Source organism: Melospiza melodia, chromosome 1 (assembly GCF_035770615.1).
Source record: "Melospiza melodia melodia isolate bMelMel2 chromosome 1, bMelMel2.pri, whole genome shotgun sequence".
In the NCBI taxonomy this organism is placed as follows: Eukaryota; Metazoa; Chordata; class Aves; order Passeriformes; family Passerellidae; genus Melospiza; species Melospiza melodia.
Genome location: NC_086194.1, coordinates 32,139,494 through 32,160,450, shown reverse-complemented (window position 1 = coordinate 32,160,450; position 20,957 = coordinate 32,139,494). Strand labels below are relative to the sequence as shown.

Here is a 20,957-nt window from a genome sequence, read left to right as displayed (position 1 = left end):
ATTTCTGTTGCAATTAAGATACTACATTTTTACAAAGTTTCTGATGATAAAGGGTTTTTTGGTCATGAAATTGGCTCCTAGCACACTTGGAGATGAGGAAAGCATGGTCAAAACAAGTACAAATCATTTTGAGAATACACACAAACATCAGTCATCACAGATTAGAGGAAAATTACCTGATCTCAATAAGAAAAATACCAGAAAATACCATCATGGAGTATGAGGGGGCATGCTTCTCTCTTTACTGCATTATCCAATACTCTTTCTGGCTCTCCAGATGACACAGGTCCAGGTGAATTAAAAGGAGGCCACCTAAAACGTGGGTAGAGATTGAAATGAAATAAAAAAAAAAAAAAAAATTAAAAGGGCTCTGAGTTGCTGGAAATTTGCATTCTTTTTGTCCAAATAGGAAGAGAATCTTGTTTCTTTAGATGCTAGTGTACATGTCAACTATGACAAGCAGGTCTTTAAAAGAAATACTATAAAAGGAAAATTCATGAATACTGCAGTTATTCCCTGCTCAAATCAACAAATACTTCCTTCCCAGAACTTCATAAAATAATGCATTCTCTTTCTTTCCTTGTGTTTGCAATGAATTTTACTCTATTTTAGAATTCTTAAGTAGTTATACTAAATTCCTGAATTTCATGGTCAGCACTTTCCTTGATCTGTTTTATAAAAATGGAAATTTTAAATTTTTGGCTAGATTTTGTTTTAAAAGAATTCAAAACCATTCAAAAGAAAGAAGCAACAACCCTTTTAAAGCACTAGGGATTTTGAGATCTTAACTTTGAAATCTTTGTGAAAGAATAAAAGATTTCCTGTCTCAAAAAGAATATAGTTTTGGGAAGAAAACAGGAGAGTATTGAAATGTTAGCTTTGCATGTCACCAAGTTAGACCTGATTTTCCCAAGCCAGAGATATTTCAGATTTGAGTAGTCACTTACTTTTTTTTAATCTTTACAGCTTGTTCCTTAACAAGATATTTAGCTGATGCCTGGTGTCAATCCTTCATGGGATGAAGTATGATCTAGTGAAAAAATTTATACAATTCATCTGTATTAAAAGATGCAAGAACAGTACAGATAATTCAAAATGTTTTCTTTGTAAGTCATATATTTGTGTCATATAAGATGACATGAAGACATGACATCTGAACAAGAATCTAATATGTATTTATGGTAACAGTGAAGTATTTACACAGAATATTGGTCTTCCTGTAACAAAACTAACTAAAACACTAATCTGATGATTTTGGACTGGAAACTTTATATTTACACAGGTTCTGGTGAAGGAAAATAATATATTTTAATTGCCAAAAAATTAAATTGTCATTTGGAAAGTAAGAAGGTTGTCACCTACTCTAGGTGGCACTGCCTTGACATCTTGGACTAGATGATCTCCACAGGTCCCTTCCAACCCCAACAATTCTGAGATTCTGTGATTTTGTAATTACCTTAATTTCCCAAATCAACTGAATTATTTTCAGTGGCCATCTTCTATGCTTTTATTCTCATGGCAGAAAAAGACTGTTCATTGGAAGCAGCATCATAAAGTTTCTGTGGATTTTGTCTGATGTCTTTACAGGTGAAGAAATTTTTGTATTTACAGGTGAAGAAAACATAGAGGGTTAGAGGTTAAACACCTGCAGTTTAGGGAATCAGTGTCTGTGCCTCAGCCATGCCTGCTCTCTACAGTCAATCAGTGTGGCCAACATCCAGCAACTTCATTAAAGGAGCTGAAGGATATTTTCCTTCCAAAACTCCATAGCCCCTTCATTTTCTGCTTCTCTTTTCTAAAACAGTTTATAACCTCCCAGGAATATGTGCTTTTCTCTTTAATCAATTAGTTTTGAAGATTTCAGGTTTTTTCTGTTGTTAATGGTTGCCATCATGGACCACAGCAAAAAAATTATGTCATAACATTAAGTAAGAAAAAAATTCTCACCAGTGTCCATAATCAATATGCTGCAAAATCATGAGGATAAACAATTTAATATCTATCCACTTCAGGCATATTCAAATCATTAATAAAATATAAAAGTTTCTCATTCTTTTGCTGGAACATAGGTTTGACCATGTTCTTCCATTTTTTCCAAACATCCCTGAAATGTAAAACAAAGGCATAAAAATTATTACCATATGAAGCAACATTGAAATTAAACAAAATCAAGAATTCAAAATCATGCTGGCTAAAATTTCTGGAACATTTCACCATATTGCGGTTTTTTAACTATTGAAGTCCTTAGCAATCAGTGAAACTCACAGATAGTCTTTGAGAATATACACCCTTGGGACTCTGAATTCCAGAAAAGTCTTGCTGATTTACTTGATTGACTACTTCACAGCTTTTGAAAGTTTCACAGCATATCCATCTGCATCCTTTGAAACTGAAATGCTTTGAATGTGAAATCCCCAGGTATCCTGACACTCAGAAAATTAATCAGTGAGTAGATTATTTTCTCCTTCTCTTGGGAAGGATTAAATAAGATCTCTACCAAAATATGTAAAGTGCAAAAATATGAAGGATAGATCTCATTTAATCAGGACATTTAATCATGAATCTAATGCAATAACGTCCCCCAGACAAAGGAATATTAAGGTGATTGTACTAAATTTCAGCCTATTCCCCAAAATGAGGTGCTTACATGATGGTCAGTGGAGACCATTGGGTTACAAATTTACTACAACAGTGAACAAATTAACTCAAAGACCCTTATGTATTCATCAGAACTGCAAAATATTGAGACTTAAACTTTGAGTTTATACCATTTTTATCCAACTGCATTGCTTTCCTTAGATGTGTAAGGGAAAAAATAGCTACAGAAAGCTGCTAAGTCATGTTGAAAACACAGAATAAAACAACTTTCATTAAGCATTATTATAATGCTGAACTCTGGTACGATGTGATCCTCAATTTTGCCACTTAGTGAAGTATTCTATAGATACATATTATGGGATTCATCATCCACAGAAGTTTGATTTCTAATTGCATTCTTCCAATTTTGTGCATGGAAATTAAAAACCTGCAGAAATCACTAGGAATTTATTAAAGCAGGACTGGAAAACTAACAATCTTCCTTCCTAGGTCATATATTTTTTGTTTTTCAAATTCTCACAGAAGGTATTCTGCACAAAATAAACCACAGTAATAGGTGGACTTCAAGGAAAACTTCAGTATTTTCACAGTGACTGAGGCTCTCGTCTTCAACAAGCAGCCTAAATTCTCTGTCTCAGAGCTGGGATTTGAACCAAAGGGTTCAAAAACATTTGAAACATTTAGGGAATACAGTGGTTAAAACCCTTATAGCACAGCAGAGAATGTGCTGCAAACTCAATACTGTTCAGCAAGAGGAAAAAGATTTCTCAAAAGTTTTGTACATCTAACCCAGATTTTTTTTGTCCAGTCAATAATATAATGCATTTGGGATACACCTGCTATTGATTTTGAGATTATGAAAGCCAGAATTTAATAAGACTTGAGTATTTTTCAATAAAAAATGCCTATATGTATTTTTAAAAAATGAAAAAATAATTATGAGTTCCATGTATAATAAGTAGAAGAGGAAAAGTGTAGACTACAGATTTAAATTTTTTTTTCTATTGCATAGTGTATTAAAATACTTTGGGTCAGGCAAAATAAAATAATGAAATGTAAGTATATGGTTTTGAACTTGTCTTGCTTATTTAAAAACTGGGCAACATGTTCATGAGAGCCTGTAGGAAATGGAAAGTGCACTTGCACAGGGACAGCTGGAGGCTGGACATCACAGCACTGGCACAGTCCTGACTCACAGCAGACTTACGAATGCCTTGGGCAAAGCAGAATAAGCAAACACGTCACTGCAAGCAGTTTCCAGTAGGACTGTGGAAATATTGTCATGGATTTTTCAGTGAAATGAATCATCTGCAAACCTCAGAGGTGATTTTGACTGGTGAGCTCAACGAAGGTAACAAATGCTTCCAAGGCCATTTCTGTCTAGTCACAGTCAGCTGAAAGGATGGTTATTGACTGGAGAAGTAAAACAAGAAGATAAAGAGTGGAGGTGTTCTGGAAGACAGGACAGAAAGGGAGAACCTCAACATATTTGTTAGCTGGATGATCATAAATTCTGGGGGCAAAAGCTGTGGTTGCACTTACCCTTCTTTCTTACCACAGAAGGGAAAACTTCTTGCAGACACTATGTGCATATGAAAGGCTTAAAGTCTTTTAATTACATAAAAGACCATTTTGTTCTTTTAGCTCAATGTGCACCCCTAATTTTAAACCCCAGTTTTCTTGATCTAAATTTTATATAATGCCCACAAGTATAAACATTTGCACATTTTTGTTCTTTGTGGCAGTGTTCCAGACTCAAATACTATTGAGGACCCCAAAATTATTCTACCAATATTAGTTTGCATCAGAACATGCCTCCATCAAGCAACATTTTCAAATTTTCTGCTGTTCTAGAGGCAGAGCGGGTGAGTCATATGCCTTGGGGAATGCTAAATAAAACCCTACACTACATGCTAATCTCACCCACTCTAGCAGATACCTCAAAAAATGTTATGTGGCTACAGATAAGATGAGAACTGACAGAAAACACTGCAGATTAAAAGCGATATGATCTGTAAGAAAAATATCTTAACCTCTGAACTATGGAAAGAACATAGCAATGAACAGTAGTGAATTGCTGTACTTTAACAAGTTCATCTCTTAAGCTCTTTTTTATGGACTAAGACTTAATTTAAATTGCTCATTTGTGCAGTTTGCTGTGAATGATTCTTTCCATTATGAAAACAATCCACAATTTGCCTGTTCCAGATAATTGCTTGGAGTGATGGCTTAAGACACATGAAGACGCTTCAGTGTAGCACTTGAATGCATTTACCAGGAAGAAATATTGGTACACAAAAACACAAAAATCATGTAAGAGGCAGTCATTTTGATCTACACATGACAGTACAAAATCATTCCATCACAGTTCACTGAGACAATGCTGTAAATGCAATGGAAAGGGAACACAATTTACTTGTTTCTGGATTGTCATGCAGTTCACCTGCTGGGATTAGTGGAGGGACTTGGTAGAAGAGCATTTAACAAGAGGAACTTGGCTGAAGAGCAGGGGACAGAAGGAAGAGGTACAGACAACGTGTCCACTGCCTTGTATATGCCTTAATTTTTCTTAGAAGGAGCAGTGGATGGTTTACAGTACTGACTTAAAATGTGAAGGAATACTACTAAAATTTCACAGCAAATCCTTAAAGGTTCATAAACTCTCAAATTTTATGCCACGAGACTGTTGGTGGGTGTAACATACTTGGAGAACAAGCCCCTGTGATGTTGACTTCACATCCTTGGTTTATTTAACAAGTTTCCTGCAAAAAGAATACACAGCCTTTGCTGCCCATGAGCTCCTTTTATCAGCTTCTCTTTGCAATGGAAAGTGTTATGTTTTTGTACTCTAGAGCCATAGCTGTGGTTGCTACTGGAATGGCAGTCATTACCTGAAAAATCCCTTCTTGATCAGAGGAATTTCTGAAAGCCTTTTAAGGCTGATTCCCCATTAAAGGAGCTATGACAGTTTGCAACAACTCGTGAGCTCACTCTGACGCACAGCAAATTTCTTTTCTCCTAAACTTTCCATTCATTTTGATGGGCAAAAAGGCGATTGAGCTCTATTAATGCAGGATTCTATGTCAACATGAATTTGGAAACACTTCAAAGAATGAACTAAGGTATAAAGAAGACAAAATGATCTTTGCTTATCTGATGTGAATACAGAAGAAATTAACACAAAACATAAAAGAGAAAACAGGGTAAAAGCTTATTCAATTAAGATTTGTGGATTTATACCTACTTTTTTAAACCTGGTGAAAATATAATCCATTAGCAGCGATGTAGATTGGCTGGAAAACTAGACAACTGATTGGAAAAGCAGTTAAATTACACATCAAACACACTTAAATTCTTCTAAAGATTTTATCTCAATACTTCTAAAATCATAGAAAGTTTTTAAAACTGAAAAATCTTTTTTGCTATCTTCTTCCACACATTTACAAGGACAAGCCAGTGTATTACCTTCTAGTGCTTTTCATGGCATGAAAAAAGAGGGCACAATTTTTTTCAGTATAGTTTCCTGTTCAAGTTGCAGGAAGGATAAAAAAAAGGGATGGTAAAGAGGGCATATCCACTGACAGCTGGCTCTACCTTGATCGTGTTCTTCACAAAGAACAAAACAGACAGCTTATATGAACCTATTTTGCTTTGACTGTCTGACTCCTCTTGTTGCAAAATCTACCACCAGTACAACAGTTTTGGCCAACATACAGCCCTCTCCATTTGAGTGTTGTATTAACATTTCCTTTGATCTGCATCCATCTCACCTAGAGAGACTCCAAACTCCACCAGACAAGGATTGACCCTGCTTGGATGTTTTGTGGTACCTGGCAAAAGTAAACTCAACTTCTGACTGTCCATTTCAGTACACCTACAGGCACCGTGCTGAGACACTCAGGCTGGGACAAAGCTGGCTCAAGGCTTCTTGTGAACAGAGGTTAACCCAAATTTTCTCATCTGCAATCAGACAGCAATTTGTGGGAGCACAGTGTCAGTTCCAGTTTGCACCAAGAAGTTTCATCCTCCTCCTTTCCCCTTGCTTGCCACAACTTTCAAAGTTTTCCAGTTTGCAAAGCATTGAATTTTGCCAAGGCCCAGATGAGCAGTAGCCAATGGTTGCAATAACACTGTAATTACTCTGGAATATATTTTATCACTGCTGTTGAGGGAAGATAAATTTCTCAATCTGTATGGAACTTACTCTGGAGGACTGCTGATGTTGCGTGGTAGTTGAATGAATTGTTGGTCTGAAGCTTGTCTTCAGAGACAGCACCAAGCCTATTACCTATAAACACTGCTTTTCCTACTCCAGCATTTCCAACAAGCAAGACTGCTTTGCCTTTTATTATGAGTAAATCAGTGGAGTACTGGAGATGTACAGTCTAAAATGTGTGAACAAAGACTGACTAAAATTGAAAAGAAAAAAACCCATCAAACACTTGCACATCACAGTTTACTTTTAAAAGCAAACTGTAATTTCTGTCTTTCTCTCTGGCTAGGACTAAATTGTAAAAAGTGATGAAGCAGGATATGCGATTCTTTTATTCTCAAAGAATTGTTAAAATAAATTGTTTTACTTCTTACACAGTATTTCTACTTGAAAAATTTTATTCAACTTCTAATAGGAAGCTTTTGAAATGTGGTTGTGTCTGGAGTGCCTTCATTCCATCTCAGGCATTTCAGAACCAGTCTCCCTATAACTGTTAGAGAAGCAAAGACTGGTGAAAGATGAAGATGGTTTACTTTATCAATTATTTCAATTAATTTTTGGCCTGGCTTTCAACTTACCTAAAACCATTTGGACAAAGAGTTGGCAATAAACAGCTTTACTTACTGTGAGCACATAAAAGCTTCCTTGTCTGATAAATCTTTCTTTTCCTAGCTCTTCAATTGTCTGATAAATATTTCTTTTCCAAGCTCTGTGTTTTCCTATCAAATATTAACCCTCAAAGACAACAATAGAGTTGATAATGGATTATATCTTTTGATCATCAAATCCATGTTTCTGTGTCCATAGTCTTCTAATCTCCCCAGGAAAATTCCTACTCATCTAAGCATTAAAAAGTTGTACAATACAAGTTAATGCAATCAAAACACCATGAATCACTTCAGAATATCCTATGCAAAACACACTGAAAAAAGTGCAAAAACAACCATACCTTCAAACTGAGGCAATTACAACTAACAGCTCATGCTTTCTAATCCTCCACTAGTAGGTATACATCATACTACCTTCAAGAGTTGTCTTCTACAAATACAACTCTAACTTTATAAATTTTTCAAAAGCCTAGTAGGAAGGTGATGAAGTGATTTGCTTCCTCTAGATCTCATACACTTTATTTGTGTGAAGTTAATTTAGCTGGCAAAAAAAATTATCTGTGCATAAATGTGGCCATAGGAAAATATTAAGGATCAGTTTGTGGTGCATGGTTGCTGTGAGCATTATTTTCAATGACTTAAATGGACTTGGAGCCTGAATTTCTCTTACTATGGATAAAAGGTACCCCACAGAGAAGTTGGTAGATGGCCCAGAAAGGCTGGAATCCTATGCTGGAAGCCTGTGCTAGGGCAGGTTTCTGGGAGGACCTGTGAACCTGCATAGAGAGGAGCCCACACTGGAGCAGGTTTGCTGGCATGACTCGTACCCCCATGGGGGACCAATGATGGAGCAGTTTGTGAAGAACTGCAGCCTGAAAAAAGGACTCAAGCTGGAGAAGCTCATGGAGGCCTGTCTGCCACGGGCAGGACCCTGTGACGGAGCAGGGGCAGAGTGTGAGGAGTACTTCCCCTGAGAGGGAAGGAGGAGCAAAGACAATGATGGGCTGACTGCAACCCCATTTCCCATTCCCCTGTGCTAATGGAGTGAAGAGGGAGAGAAAATTTGGAGTGAAGTTGAACTGGGAAGGAAGGAGGAGTGGAAGGAAGTAATTTTTAAGATTTTGGGTTTTTTTTGACACTACCCTACTTGGATTTGATTGGTAATAAATAAAACTAATTTCCCCAAGTTGAGTCTGTTGTGCCTACGACAGTGTTCTGTGCTATTTGATTCCCCTGTCCTTATCTTGACCCAAGAGTCATATTTTTTTCTCCACTGTCCAGCTGATGAAGGAGAGTAATAGTGGCTTGGTGGGCTTCTGGAATTTAACCAGGGTCAGCCCTCCACACTACTCTTCTGATTAAGTAGTACACATAAGAGAGATAAAAAACTCCACTTAAATGATGACAAAATTCTCTGAATGCCTATTTGGGGATATATGTGGCCACCAAATGAATAATAAATTAACAGAATAAAAATTAGAAGCAAGATTTAAATAAATAATCGAGTTTGATCCAATTAATCTTCAAACTGGATGTCAAAAATGCCAGCTGATATCATCAGATACTCACGCGTTCTACTCCAGGCGCTGGGGTTTCGGGTGATGAATACCAGCTCTGGATATTGTAGCTGGGGCAGCAGCTCTTAAACTTGTACCTCAAACAGCAGCCACATTTACAAGCAATGAATGTGTGCCTATGACTCTGTCAGGGTCACAACCTAGAAATTATCAGTAAACTTTTCAGGGAAAGAAAGTTAAGATATGTTTTTTAACAAGAACATGATCAATCATGTTTATTACAGTGCCACAGAGGATTATCTGCAACACAATGCATACACTGCTCCTTGAGCAAGCTAGACAAACTCTTTGAACATGCCTTAGTTTTTTTTACCAGAATCACAGAGGGTGACAAATTCAAAATTTTTAACTTGACCTTGCATGAGTTTATTAGAGTTTAATTAATTTAAAAGGTGACTAGCCTGCTTTGCCAATGAGAGCTCTCCTGAAAGCAGACAAATGCAGAGGAGGAGAAAACCTCTCTCAAGGTCAATGAAAATAATCAGAAGATAATTCAGAGCAGGAGTCTAAATTTAGGTTAGATTCCAAAATGTTTCTTGAAAAAGCCACTTCCTGTTTCTCACAAAAAGTTAGATTATACGGCTCAACCCTCCAGGCACGTTGCTGAGTAACCAGAGGATTACTACGGTTTAAGTTTCTAAGACAGGAAAGCATAAAACTCCCATCGCTTTCCAAAGATTACATTCAGATCTTAGATTTGTATTTCATTACATTCCAGCATTTCAGAGAGCCCACAAAACTGGTTTAGCTGTATAACTAATAAGAAGGAAAGAGGGCTGTATCCTACTGTGCTTAGACTGACTGATTTAGATTTCCTACACTAATCTCCCATCAATGCCTTGAGAAGACTGACCTAGAACAGAGACCAGATAGGGTTTAAGAATAAAGTAGGTATTTATTAAAAGGCCTCAATGGACACATCTCGGGTGGTACAAGAGCCCTGCCAGGGCTACACCCAAGATGGACCCAAAATGGTCACAAATGGACAACTGGTCATGGGGTGTCACATTTCTATAGGTTTTGGTCCATTAGCATATTGGAATTAATTGTTCAGTTATAACTTTAGGTTATGGAGTCCCATCCTTTTTGTTTTTCTCTCTTCATTCCACCATTGTTTGTGCTCTTGGTCCTGAAATTTGTATTGATTGTCCTTGGTCCCAGGCTAGAAAAGGAATTGCTTTGTCTAGCTACTCTGTGAAGAAAGCTTACCATCACTTAATATGAAGCTCAGAACCACACAATAAAGCAGCACAGAATCTGAAAAATATAAAAGCTAAACTTAAGGCATTACCATAGTACAGTGATGCAAGGACTTCAATAATGGAATCTTAAAGCTATTTTACTGAGAGACTTTCCAAATACCAGTTTCAATAATCTCATCATTGATTTCTCGAGTTACATCAGCTCACATCTAGGAGGCACAATCAGCATTACAGTATTCATAGGCTAATTTAAGGCTCTTTTCTATGCCAAATAGGCAAGATGTAAAGTGTAAATTAGGCATTAAATATTACTTAGCAATAGTGAAAACCAAAGAAATTATAAGAATAAAAGAAAAAGGCATGCACAGTGCAAAACTGTCTCCAGAAAAATAGAGGAAGAAGCAAATGGGAAAACAGGTAAAGAGAAATCCATTGTAATTGTGTCTCAATGGCTCACCTTGTTGGCACCCATAACAGTGTTGAGGGACTTAGTCTACATAGGAGATGTATCCCTATTTAAAACAAACCTTTGTTACCCCTCATGGGTAATATTGGCTTGTCCTCTCAGAGAAGATGATAGGAGAACTGCAAATTATATTTCAATAGAATCTTATCACTTAAGTGCTCAAACAACAACATTGTACTGCAATTAAAACTTCAGAAGATAACACATCACTGAAACAAGAAGCTTTTGTAACATCAAACCCATGTTTTCTTCCTTTGCTTTTTTATTAGGTAGTTATTTAAAATAACAAAAAATTCAGTGAACACTCAATACAACAAAATTACTGCATTTTATGTAATAATGATCTGTTTTGATTACAGGAGAGTTGGTCATTAGTGTTCATGATACAAGAGATATAAGGGAGGTGCTGTGGGTCTGGGGAGAAGGTAACAGGCCCTTCAATGCCACTGGATTAGAACTGTGCAGGCCAATACCTTCTGTCTACCAGCATCCTGCCCTGCCCTCCAGCCTTTCCAGAACCACCAACGCTCTGCACCCATGTCCCGCTGCATCAAAACCTCAGAAAAATGGAAGAATTCTATCTCTTATATTTTCTCTGAATTCTGGTATTGTCCATTTTGGACAGAGAATGACATCCTGGCAAGAACACATGTGTTCCTTGCCATCCTTCCACTCTCAGGTTTCCTGGTGTGTAAAACCACACAGTTCATCAGCTGTCAGAACTTCTGCATTAAAAGTCAATTCCAAATGGGAATTTGTGTTTGCATACATGTGATGAAGAACTTTCAGGACCTGAAGGGAAGGAGCAGGATGAATGTTAGTAGCATCATTTTCATATAGTAGGAATTGTTCACTTTTTTCTGAACTGGAGCTTGGACTGAAACCCTGTACTCAGCCAACAGTTTACATTAATTTATTCTTGTCTCTGTGCTAGTTTAGCCCCAAATTTCCATTAAGCCTAAGGATAGAAAAGGAGATTCCCAGTCTGGAATAGACATATTCTGCACTCAATTCTAATGGAAAGTGTTAAATGGAGAAGAAAATCTATGCAGCTGCCAACATTTAGTAGCATAAATAAGCAAGCATTATGTATTAGAATTATTTGTCTAGTGTTTTGGCAGGACATTCCATGATGTCTGTCTAGGAGTCTAATTAAAACATCCTGCTTCTCCTTCCAGAACAAAGTATTACTTAGTCTATCTGTCAAATTGAATGTTCATTACTTCATGCCATGATTAACTGTCCTTTGGGACATGCAAACAGCACATAAAATGTAGAATTTGCTTGCAACATTTGCATTTTCTATTGCTCATCATGCAGCTGACCGAGTGGCCTCAGCAGTGTGTTATTACCCTGCAGCCTCAGGCAAAGGCAACATGAAGAATTTTTTGTGCAAGAGCCATGGCAGTTTCTTTACAAGGTGAGATGGAAAACGTGCTGCATAGGCAGGCAGGTACCTTACCGTTCCCATTCTCTGCAATTCCACCAACAAACACAGAGTGACACACTGCTGGCTGCTTCTCCAGCTGAACATCCTTACACACAGAAAGGACATGCAGGGAGCACCTCTCCTCTCCTCTTTGTAGTTCTTATCACAGAGACACTATTATTCACAAGATTTTTCCCCTCTCTGCATTCTTATTCCCTTTAATAGGAAAAAAAAAAAGCTCGCACTTTCTTGGCAGATTTGCCTCAGCAAAGCTAATGTTGCATCAAGCAACACGGTCTCTCAGAAAATGGTAAGAGTTAGTGCAAAAGAATCAAAGCAGTTACCTCAGCAAGTGAGAACAAATCCTATTCTGCCAGACAGCCACACAGTCCAGCAGGACTGTGGAAACCCAAGGACACAGAACAGTTACCACAATTTTGCCACTGCTTTGGCAGAGTGGATTCTGCAATCAGTTGTACAGCTGGAATTCAGAAAAATACAGTCAGTCTCCTAAAGCAATACATTGCTTCCAAAGAAATAGTTGTATAAGTCACAGAATAGAAATAGCTTGGCTGCTTGTGGATTTCTGTTTTAGTGAAGAGTATTCATTGTGATTTTCCAAAGCCTAACAGGAACAAGTTCATGATCCTCAGTGCTTGTCTTCTGATTTACTCAGCAGGAAAACAAATACTCTGTTAGAAGGCTGATTGTGAGTTCATAATACCTCAAGGCATACCTTACTGTTTTTCACCCTTCTGTCAGGATAATGGAATAGGAGAGAAGAGTAGAAAATCCTTTATAAATCCTCTGATCAGTAACATTGAACTAGCTGGGTTATTTCCAATGTACTCCAATAAAGGTAAGGACGTGCTGCCTTGGACGAACATACAGCAGATGTCGATGTTCCTTGAAAAAAGGTGGGAATAAATACACTTTTTACTTGGTCTGCATACTAATTAGTGTTTTTATGTTTCACTTTTTCACTCTGTCTGTAATTAAAATAAATAAATTAGTGCCTAAATTTAGATTATGGGCAACTAATTGTTGTGAGTATATATGCATGCATACATGTACCTGCATGTATTTAATGTGTATTAGCGCAACATGGACTATACTATACCTAAAAGCCAGAGCAAAAAGTCATATGTAGCCATACACATTCCAAATCCACACCTTCTTATTTATGTGTTTTTGTTCCCTTAGTCCTACCTCACTATAAATATCTGACCAACAAGGAATTTGCTACAAAATACAAATTCTTCTTACCATGCACAAACAAACGTTTTTGTCACTCTAGATTGTCACTGTACACAGCTTTTCCAAACAGGACACATGTTTCCTAATGGACATATTTATCATACTGAGGAACATTACTGCCATGATGAAATGCCTTTGCAATAATGAGTCATTGAGAGACACTTTATCAATGTTTTAACATATTCAAAAATAATCTTTGTGTCTAATACAAACAACTCATTGGCAATTATCTTGATAAAAAATCTTAAGGGGAATGATTAAAGACAATGAATTTGTTTACTTTGAGAATAAAGTTCTCTTCTGGCTGCAAGTACAGCTCCAGGGTAGATTGTTTAACCATCTGCTCAGACTGTAGGTTACCCATCCTCAGAACATCCAGAGATGGAAACAGGTCACTGATCAAGCCTGTGAAAATTGGGATATCATCTGTCACTATTTTATGCAAATTGAAGTCTCTTAAGATGCACATAAGCACATGGAAAAAGAAGGTAAACAATGTATCACAAGAACATTAAATAATTTTTTTAGGAGTCTCTTTTTATTCAAAGGAAAAGCACCAGAAACATATTTTACCCAGTCCTCAGGGATGTTCCTATCTCCTTGTTTCAGAAATTACCAGAACTGACTTGATAGCATGAAGTCCCCAGGCATAACAGCCCTACAAAGACATTTTAACTAATCATGTTAACACATGAAATAAAACTAAGTGGTAATGTTCATGAAGAAAATAATAATTTTACACACAGAGTAAAAAAAGACATTTTTATTCACTTGTAGTCTTTCAGTGGCTTTTGGTCAGCATTAAATGTTGACTAAAATGTATAAAAGGCTGAAATATATATACCTGTATATCTATTTAATTTTCAGTATTCCACCATTTGATTCCCTATTCTTAACTGGCTACCAGCTGAGTAAGGTTTGAAAACATATTCTGCAGCCACACCTAGGAATTCAGTATAAACACAGCCTATTAGTATTATCAATCCCCCCCCCCCCTCCAAAAAAAAATTCCCAAAAAAGCCAACCCCAAAACAACAACAAAGAAGCAAATTCACAACTTAAAAATACACCATTTTAAGTTGACAGATGCTATGCATCTATCCTCTTCCATGACAGTGGTAACTCTGAGAGTGAATAAAATGTACTAAACACAGCACAAAAAATAATTTAAAAAAAAGTAATTTCCAAACTCAGGACAGTTCATGATCAGTAAGAAAAAAAAATTTGGAAGTAAATTATTATTTATCTATTATCTGCATTGAAAAGGATTCTCCACACTTTAGAAATGGTACATCTGGTCAAAGAAGTTAAAACAGAATTGATAATGAAACCAGGAAATTTAGGAATGGACTGTGCTTAATAAGATTTTTGTTAGATTTAGGCAAGGATTTTTTTGGTGTATTTTGGCTTTTTCTTTCTTTTTTTTTTCTGTTGTTGTTTTGTTTTTGGGGTTTTTGTTTGGTTGGTCGGTTGGTTGCTGAATATGCATCTTAAAAGCAGCCTCATGTGTTTAATTTCATTATCTCTAGAAAATTGCAAGAATGTGACAGGAAATGTTCAGGAAATTTAGACATAATTTCAAAATTATGCAGGCATGAAAATAAAGTCGTTTTTTATTTCATAAAGGCCCTGTTGAGTTTATGGTTTAAGGTTGAAGCATTCTTCAAGTTATAATTCCATTGATAAAAATGAATATTAGGAATATCTTGCAAAAAATTATACAGCCGGAGATTATTAAAACAGCATACATACAGGAAAGAGTTCGTACAGTTTCTAGGGTTTGCATTTTTAAGATAAGATTTCTAAATATGAATCCTTTCTAGTATAATAATTAAATTATTTAGAAATGCTTTTCCATTCCCTTTTTTCCAGCTTTTTTCACTGCTTTTACTGGGGAAAGTTTAAAGACATGTCCATTCAATTACAATATTCTGTGTGTTTTTCAAAATAATTTATACTCTGTTATTTTTCTCTTCTCCAGAAGATTTTTATTTACATGGGTGTTACACAGCAGCACAATGTTGTCAGTCATCCCAGGTATGAAGATATACAATTGGTGATATACAGTTGTTTAATGCAAAATGAACACATTACAAACATCCAAAGGTAAGAAGAAAGGACATTTTCCAAATTCATGTCTGACAATTTATTAAGGATGGACACGTGATTATTTAGAGTGTCTTTAAAATACAAGATAAGACAACATGCATAAATCCCTCCTATTATGCAATATTCAGCTGCACTGGTATGGAGTGTGTGCTAATGGATATGCATTAAATCCAGAAACCCAAAGAACCCTCACCTGTTCAGGGAGCAGCTCCCTGCAGAGAGGTTGGAAGGTGATGAACTTCCTGGCTAACAGACAGGCATCAATAAACCCTTCAGCAGCCAACATCATTCCAGAGACCAGTTCAATGTCAGGGACAACCATGGCACAGGTTCTAGGGAAGGAAAAAACCCATAATTCAAATGCACAGATTAGTATTTAAACATGGTGAGAATAAGTCAGCTAAATCAAATGTCTGGTGTGTGCAAACATTTTTAAAAACAGAGCTCAAGAGAGTCACAATTAAGAGTGTCAATCAAAGCTGACAAGGACCCGAGTTCAAAGCAAAATGAGCTAATTAGGCACTGGTGATTGTTAATATTCCATAACATTGCTGCACAGAAGAGGCATCTGAGAAACACAGACAGGTACTGGCCAAACTCAGAGCAGGCACAGGCTGCAGTGGTGGCACTTGCCAGCAGCTGTGCAGGGTCTGGAAGCCAAGTGCAACACAACCATTGCTAAAAATGGCATCCCTTTTTAAAGCTCTTCAATTTATTTTTTTTTTGAGAGCTTTAGTGCTTTGATATGAAGGCTTGGTTACCTTTAAAGGTTTTACTGTTTCTTTTCTAAGTATAACTGCTTAAACTTTTAGAACAAACACCCAGAAATTTTAATGACACAAATGAAAAATATCTCACTAAATCTCATTTTTAAAGCAACATGAAGTAATAATGTTATTGCCAAACAATTTCACAGTTTCCTCATTAAAAATCTTTACTTAATTTACATCCTAGCAAAAAGGAGATCTTGAATTTTGTGTTCAAGCCAGCTACAAACCAGCAAATTTATTCCTCAGAGCTCTTTCTTACTACTGAAAAAAACCAAATATTTCTTCTTTTTCCCCATCCAGAAATCTACTGCTGAACTAAATGACCAGTTTTAATTTTGTCATATTTGAGTATGAATGGGGAACTTCTCATTTAATTTTGTCTGACCTGCACATCCAGGGATCGTAGTAATAAAAATATTCCAACTCCGGATTTCAGTGTCGTGTTTTCACCAAGAAATACAAATCTGTTAAAAAAAAAGATAACACAATGAAGACTTAAAAGAAAGATACTACTTACAAAAGAGGAAAACTCACTAGACCTTGGAAGCAGAGGTATTTTAGCTTTTAGCAGTCTGTCTGGCACTGAATTCAGAAGGAAAACACTGGACTATTAGAGCCCCAGAAAGTGCATGTGGTTGAAGCATGTCTATAGGAAGAATCACCTTTGGAGACACAGAATAAAGGAGAATAGTAGGGATGCAGAGGGTTTGAAAAGGCCAGGAGACAATATTGAGTAAAAAACCCCAAAATGGAGAACATCGGACAGTGGGAAAACAAGGCATGTCTCAAAAGCACTGGAAAGTCCTGGAACCATGGAGACTTCTTGCAAAATTGAATCCCTCCAAACTTCTCACCCATAGGGTTGCCATGATCTCACATGGTAGGACTTGAACTAGTTTCAATAGCCAAACTTTAATTGTAACCTGGTAGGACCAGAATTTACTCACATTTATTCCTGCAGTTTGAAGAGAAAGTTATTTTTGGGTAGTACATTACACAGATGATTTTGTGTTACCATCTAGTCTTTCATTTACAAATAGTTTCAGAGGAACTTTGGAGGAAGATATTACTGGTTCAGTATTTACAGTCTGCAAAGAACAAAGAAGCACTCCTAGCACACTAACTTCTTTTTCTTCCCAATTTTATTGTGGATAGGCTTTAATTGTACTGCCACTACTGACTATACATCCACCAAGAGATGACTGAATTCCTCAAAGCTCCTGTCTGGACCAAACCTTTATAGATACTCCCTACAGACTAAAATTAAAATATTTAACCTCTTTTTCTTGAAAGCAGCAGTTTCCAGTGTAATTCACATGAAAAAGAAGCTAAACAACAATCTCCATACTGCTTAACAGAACATGTCACCTCGTCATCCATGTATTCTGAATAGTTGAAAATTTTCACCCTCATACCAAGGGCACAGCCTAAATCTTCCATAGTCTCTGTCTTCTCTGTGCCAGCTGCTTCTGCAGTAACACCACTCACTGCTAGGTGGAGAGCCTGGGTTGGAGTAATAGAACACCTTAACATATGAAAAAAGATTTTTTTGGATTGCAATGAACTTTCACAATATCAGGAGCTTTTTTATAACTCTTATGTTTCATGGATGATTTATTCCAAGTCCACTTTCTCATTAAAATTTAATGTCCTAAACCACAAATGTATCTCTTCCATAGTCATGTAAAATCATGGTGTGGTACTACTTGGAAAGTGCTTATTTTAGAAAAGAAAGCTAACTACATCGATATTTTTTATCAAGAAGGAAGATCCTATCAGTGATCACAGACCACAGGAAATAGGAGGGTGTAGTTGCTGCTTTGCTTATTTCAAAGACTTGAATTTGGCCTCCCAGCTGAGGGTTGAAAGCATTAAGCTAGCCAGGATGCCTGACTGTATCTTTTTTGATCACTTATTTTAACAAGAAATTCCATATTGGAGCCAAAATATGCCGAGAAAAAAAATTTTTCACTGTATATGGTATAAAAAAAATAGTAGTTTGGACTTTCATAAACGAATACAAAAACTTGCTGAAAGATTCTGATTAACCTTGGCAAAGATCTGCTCATATTCCCATTCAGACTAGACAATAAATATGTTAGCTTAAGTTATGCAAAAAATATTTCAGTTTTTATAAATGTAGTGACCATTACACTCATACCATTTCTTATGTGCACCTACATGCACATAGATTCTGAAATATATTGTGTCTTGATAACCTCATAGTATACCTATGAGGTAGGAAAGAACTCTAAACTTCTAAGAAACTTTTAACTTTTAATTCCTGAAACAGATAAAGCAGACAGTGTTATTTATAGCAGCCATTACCTGTCAGTCAAAGGTGTAATAACTTGCCAAGGGATATTTCCCAAGTACTCGTAAAAGTACTGAAACTGAGCATCACAAATGTTGGCAAAACTGTTTCTGGACATCATCCCATCTGTGGCATACCTGTGACAGCAAGGAAAAGCTCTGGAACTGGAGACCTAAGAGCCATCAAAGAGCCATGATGCCAGGTAGGAGCTATTCAGGTGGTACAAATGCCACCCGTCACAAAGCTGCAGCTGTCATCAGCAGGTCGCACAACTCATTCCTAGCCACTTATGACTAATAACTACCACAATCTATTATAAAGGATTAGATGTACCTCGAGGCATTTGTGCTTTTATACAGATGCAAGTTTAATAGAAGATCATTTTAATAGAGCTATTACAGCAGAACACAAGGGCTCTCCACGCAAACAATGCAGTCTTTGCAAGGGAGCTGACATTACTTTGACCACAATGAGTTTCATTTTACTCCTCAAGCCTTGTTTCCTCTTATCTGAATGCCACCTTAAAAGCCTATTTTATTTCTGAGGCTTAGGGGGAAAATAAGAATTCTTTCCTGTTTCAATTCCAATCCAGTGAAACATTTTGGACATTCAAACCACCAGCATTAGTTTTACCTGAAATAAAGTTGTACATAGAGTAAGCACTTTGGTTTAAATAAACATGCATTATTTCAGTTGTCTGCACATACAAAAAGTCACCACAGGAAGAGGAGATGCTCTGGAGGTGCACATGCCTCTGAAAGGAGAGCAAAACACTGTGAATTGCTGAAGGCAGAACAAACTGTGTATGCAAAATACAGCTGATTCAAACATGCACCCTCTGGGCTTGAAGGCTTGCTGATACCTCTCTGCCATAAACATCTTTGGTACAAATGGCCATGATTTTTTCGTGATCACCCGAGGAAAGTTCTCCAAGCAGCATGGTAATAAAGAGCATTTAGCTCAGTGACCTGAAAAGATTTAGGTAACCCTCTAAAACCAGATGGCTTCCAGTACTGCTACCATTATTATTACTAGAAATTAGTTCTGCCTACATCAGGAACTAATTCACCATAAAACAGGCTTGTATATACAAATTTTCTGATGTTCAACATGAGATGCCAGAAGAAATCCTGGTTTAAACAGAAATTTGAACCATCTCCAAAACAACAACAATCCAGGTGAGCACAAATGCTGCAGATGGTCAGCTAGGCAGGGTAGGAGGAATGGATGGATAAGAAGTTGTACATGAAATGGAATTGAAAATTCTGTGGTTACAATCTCCATAGAGATATGTACCAGACTTTATGAAATTGTACTAATTGTACAAGAACATTTATTGGCAAACTAAAAATAGTCCTTAGGAAAGATCAGAGACATTTTAAAAATAGACAAAGCAATAAGGGGATGAATACAAAATACGATATAAATGACTATACAGGGTTATGCAATGCAAAGTGACTATGGAATTATTCAGGTTTCATATTAAAAGGGGGAGAAGAAACCCCAATGTCAGCTACTGCTTGTAATTCAAAGGAGGCAAATGTAAAAAAGCATGAAAATATGGATAGAAAGATATAAACGCATTTTCTATTACAGGGAAAACTTAGATAGTTCTGTCAGATATTCACGACCCCTTTAAAGTCTCTTTCCTATTTTGTATTTCCCTTCAGCAGATATTCTATTTTGGAAAACAAAACCAAAACTACTGAAAGTTTTCACAAAGAGAAAGAGTACTCACAGCAGGAGAAAAACATTTAGGAGAAGTTTGAGGTAAAAAAGGGTAAAGCAAAAAATCAAATGGTACAAGGTATCCTTCTGAAATGGCACATGGCATCCTTCTGAAAACAAAACATAGATGTAAACTGCTTGGTTAGACATAAACAAACCCTATAGTTTTGCCTTCCTGACATTAATCTATGGGTATACATGTATTGAATTGTACGTACACATACTGAATGCATACTCTGTTCTTAGCACACCATTGTGGCAGTATGTTCACTTTTAGCTTTTGTCTCAGTTCAGAATAATCCTCCAAACCCCAGTAATTAAGATGTGATGCCCATGAGGTAGCAGAAATGGAAGAAAAAGTCATGTTTCTTTTTTCAGTAGGTGCTGTATTGTTTAATGTGTTATAGTAATATGTTCATATGTTTAACATTTAATATGTAAATCACACTAATATGCCTATTTTTATGCTATATTTACTTTCTGTGAATTAAACAAAAAGGAGATGTCCAAACCTGCTTCTTGTGTCAGCCCTTCAGGGCTGTTGCCAAGCTCTCTTTCAGCCTACCAGACGCCATTTCTACATCTAAAACCCATCAAGTTTGTGAAGTACTAAGCTCAGCCTGGGCTGGGTGGTCAAAAACTCACTGCTCTCTCTGTCTCTCTTCATAGGCCAGTGTGACCTCCAT

At 36.7% G+C, this 20,957-nt stretch overlaps 1 protein-coding gene across 1 annotated transcript in view; it reads right to left on the bottom strand.

Annotated features, from left to right (window-relative positions):
* The window catches only part of DNAH11 (dynein axonemal heavy chain 11), a 98,666-nt gene extending 77,709 nt beyond the window's left edge, over positions 1–20,957 (bottom strand). Inside the window, 16 exon segments of the mRNA XM_063148425.1 lie at positions 6,803–6,983; positions 12,032–12,199; positions 13,631–13,829; positions 13,928–13,960; positions 13,962–14,008; positions 15,653–15,834; positions 16,615–16,645; positions 16,648–16,693; positions 17,354–17,447; positions 17,450–17,486; positions 17,598–17,754; positions 18,558–18,647; positions 18,649–18,707; positions 19,373–19,489; positions 19,491–19,511; positions 20,784–20,957. Of these exon segments, the coding sequence (XP_063004495.1) occupies positions 6,803–6,983; positions 12,032–12,199; positions 13,631–13,829; positions 13,928–13,960; positions 13,962–14,008; positions 15,653–15,834; positions 16,615–16,645; positions 16,648–16,693; positions 17,354–17,447; positions 17,450–17,486; positions 17,598–17,754; positions 18,558–18,647; positions 18,649–18,707; positions 19,373–19,489; positions 19,491–19,511; positions 20,784–20,957 (1,636 nt within the window).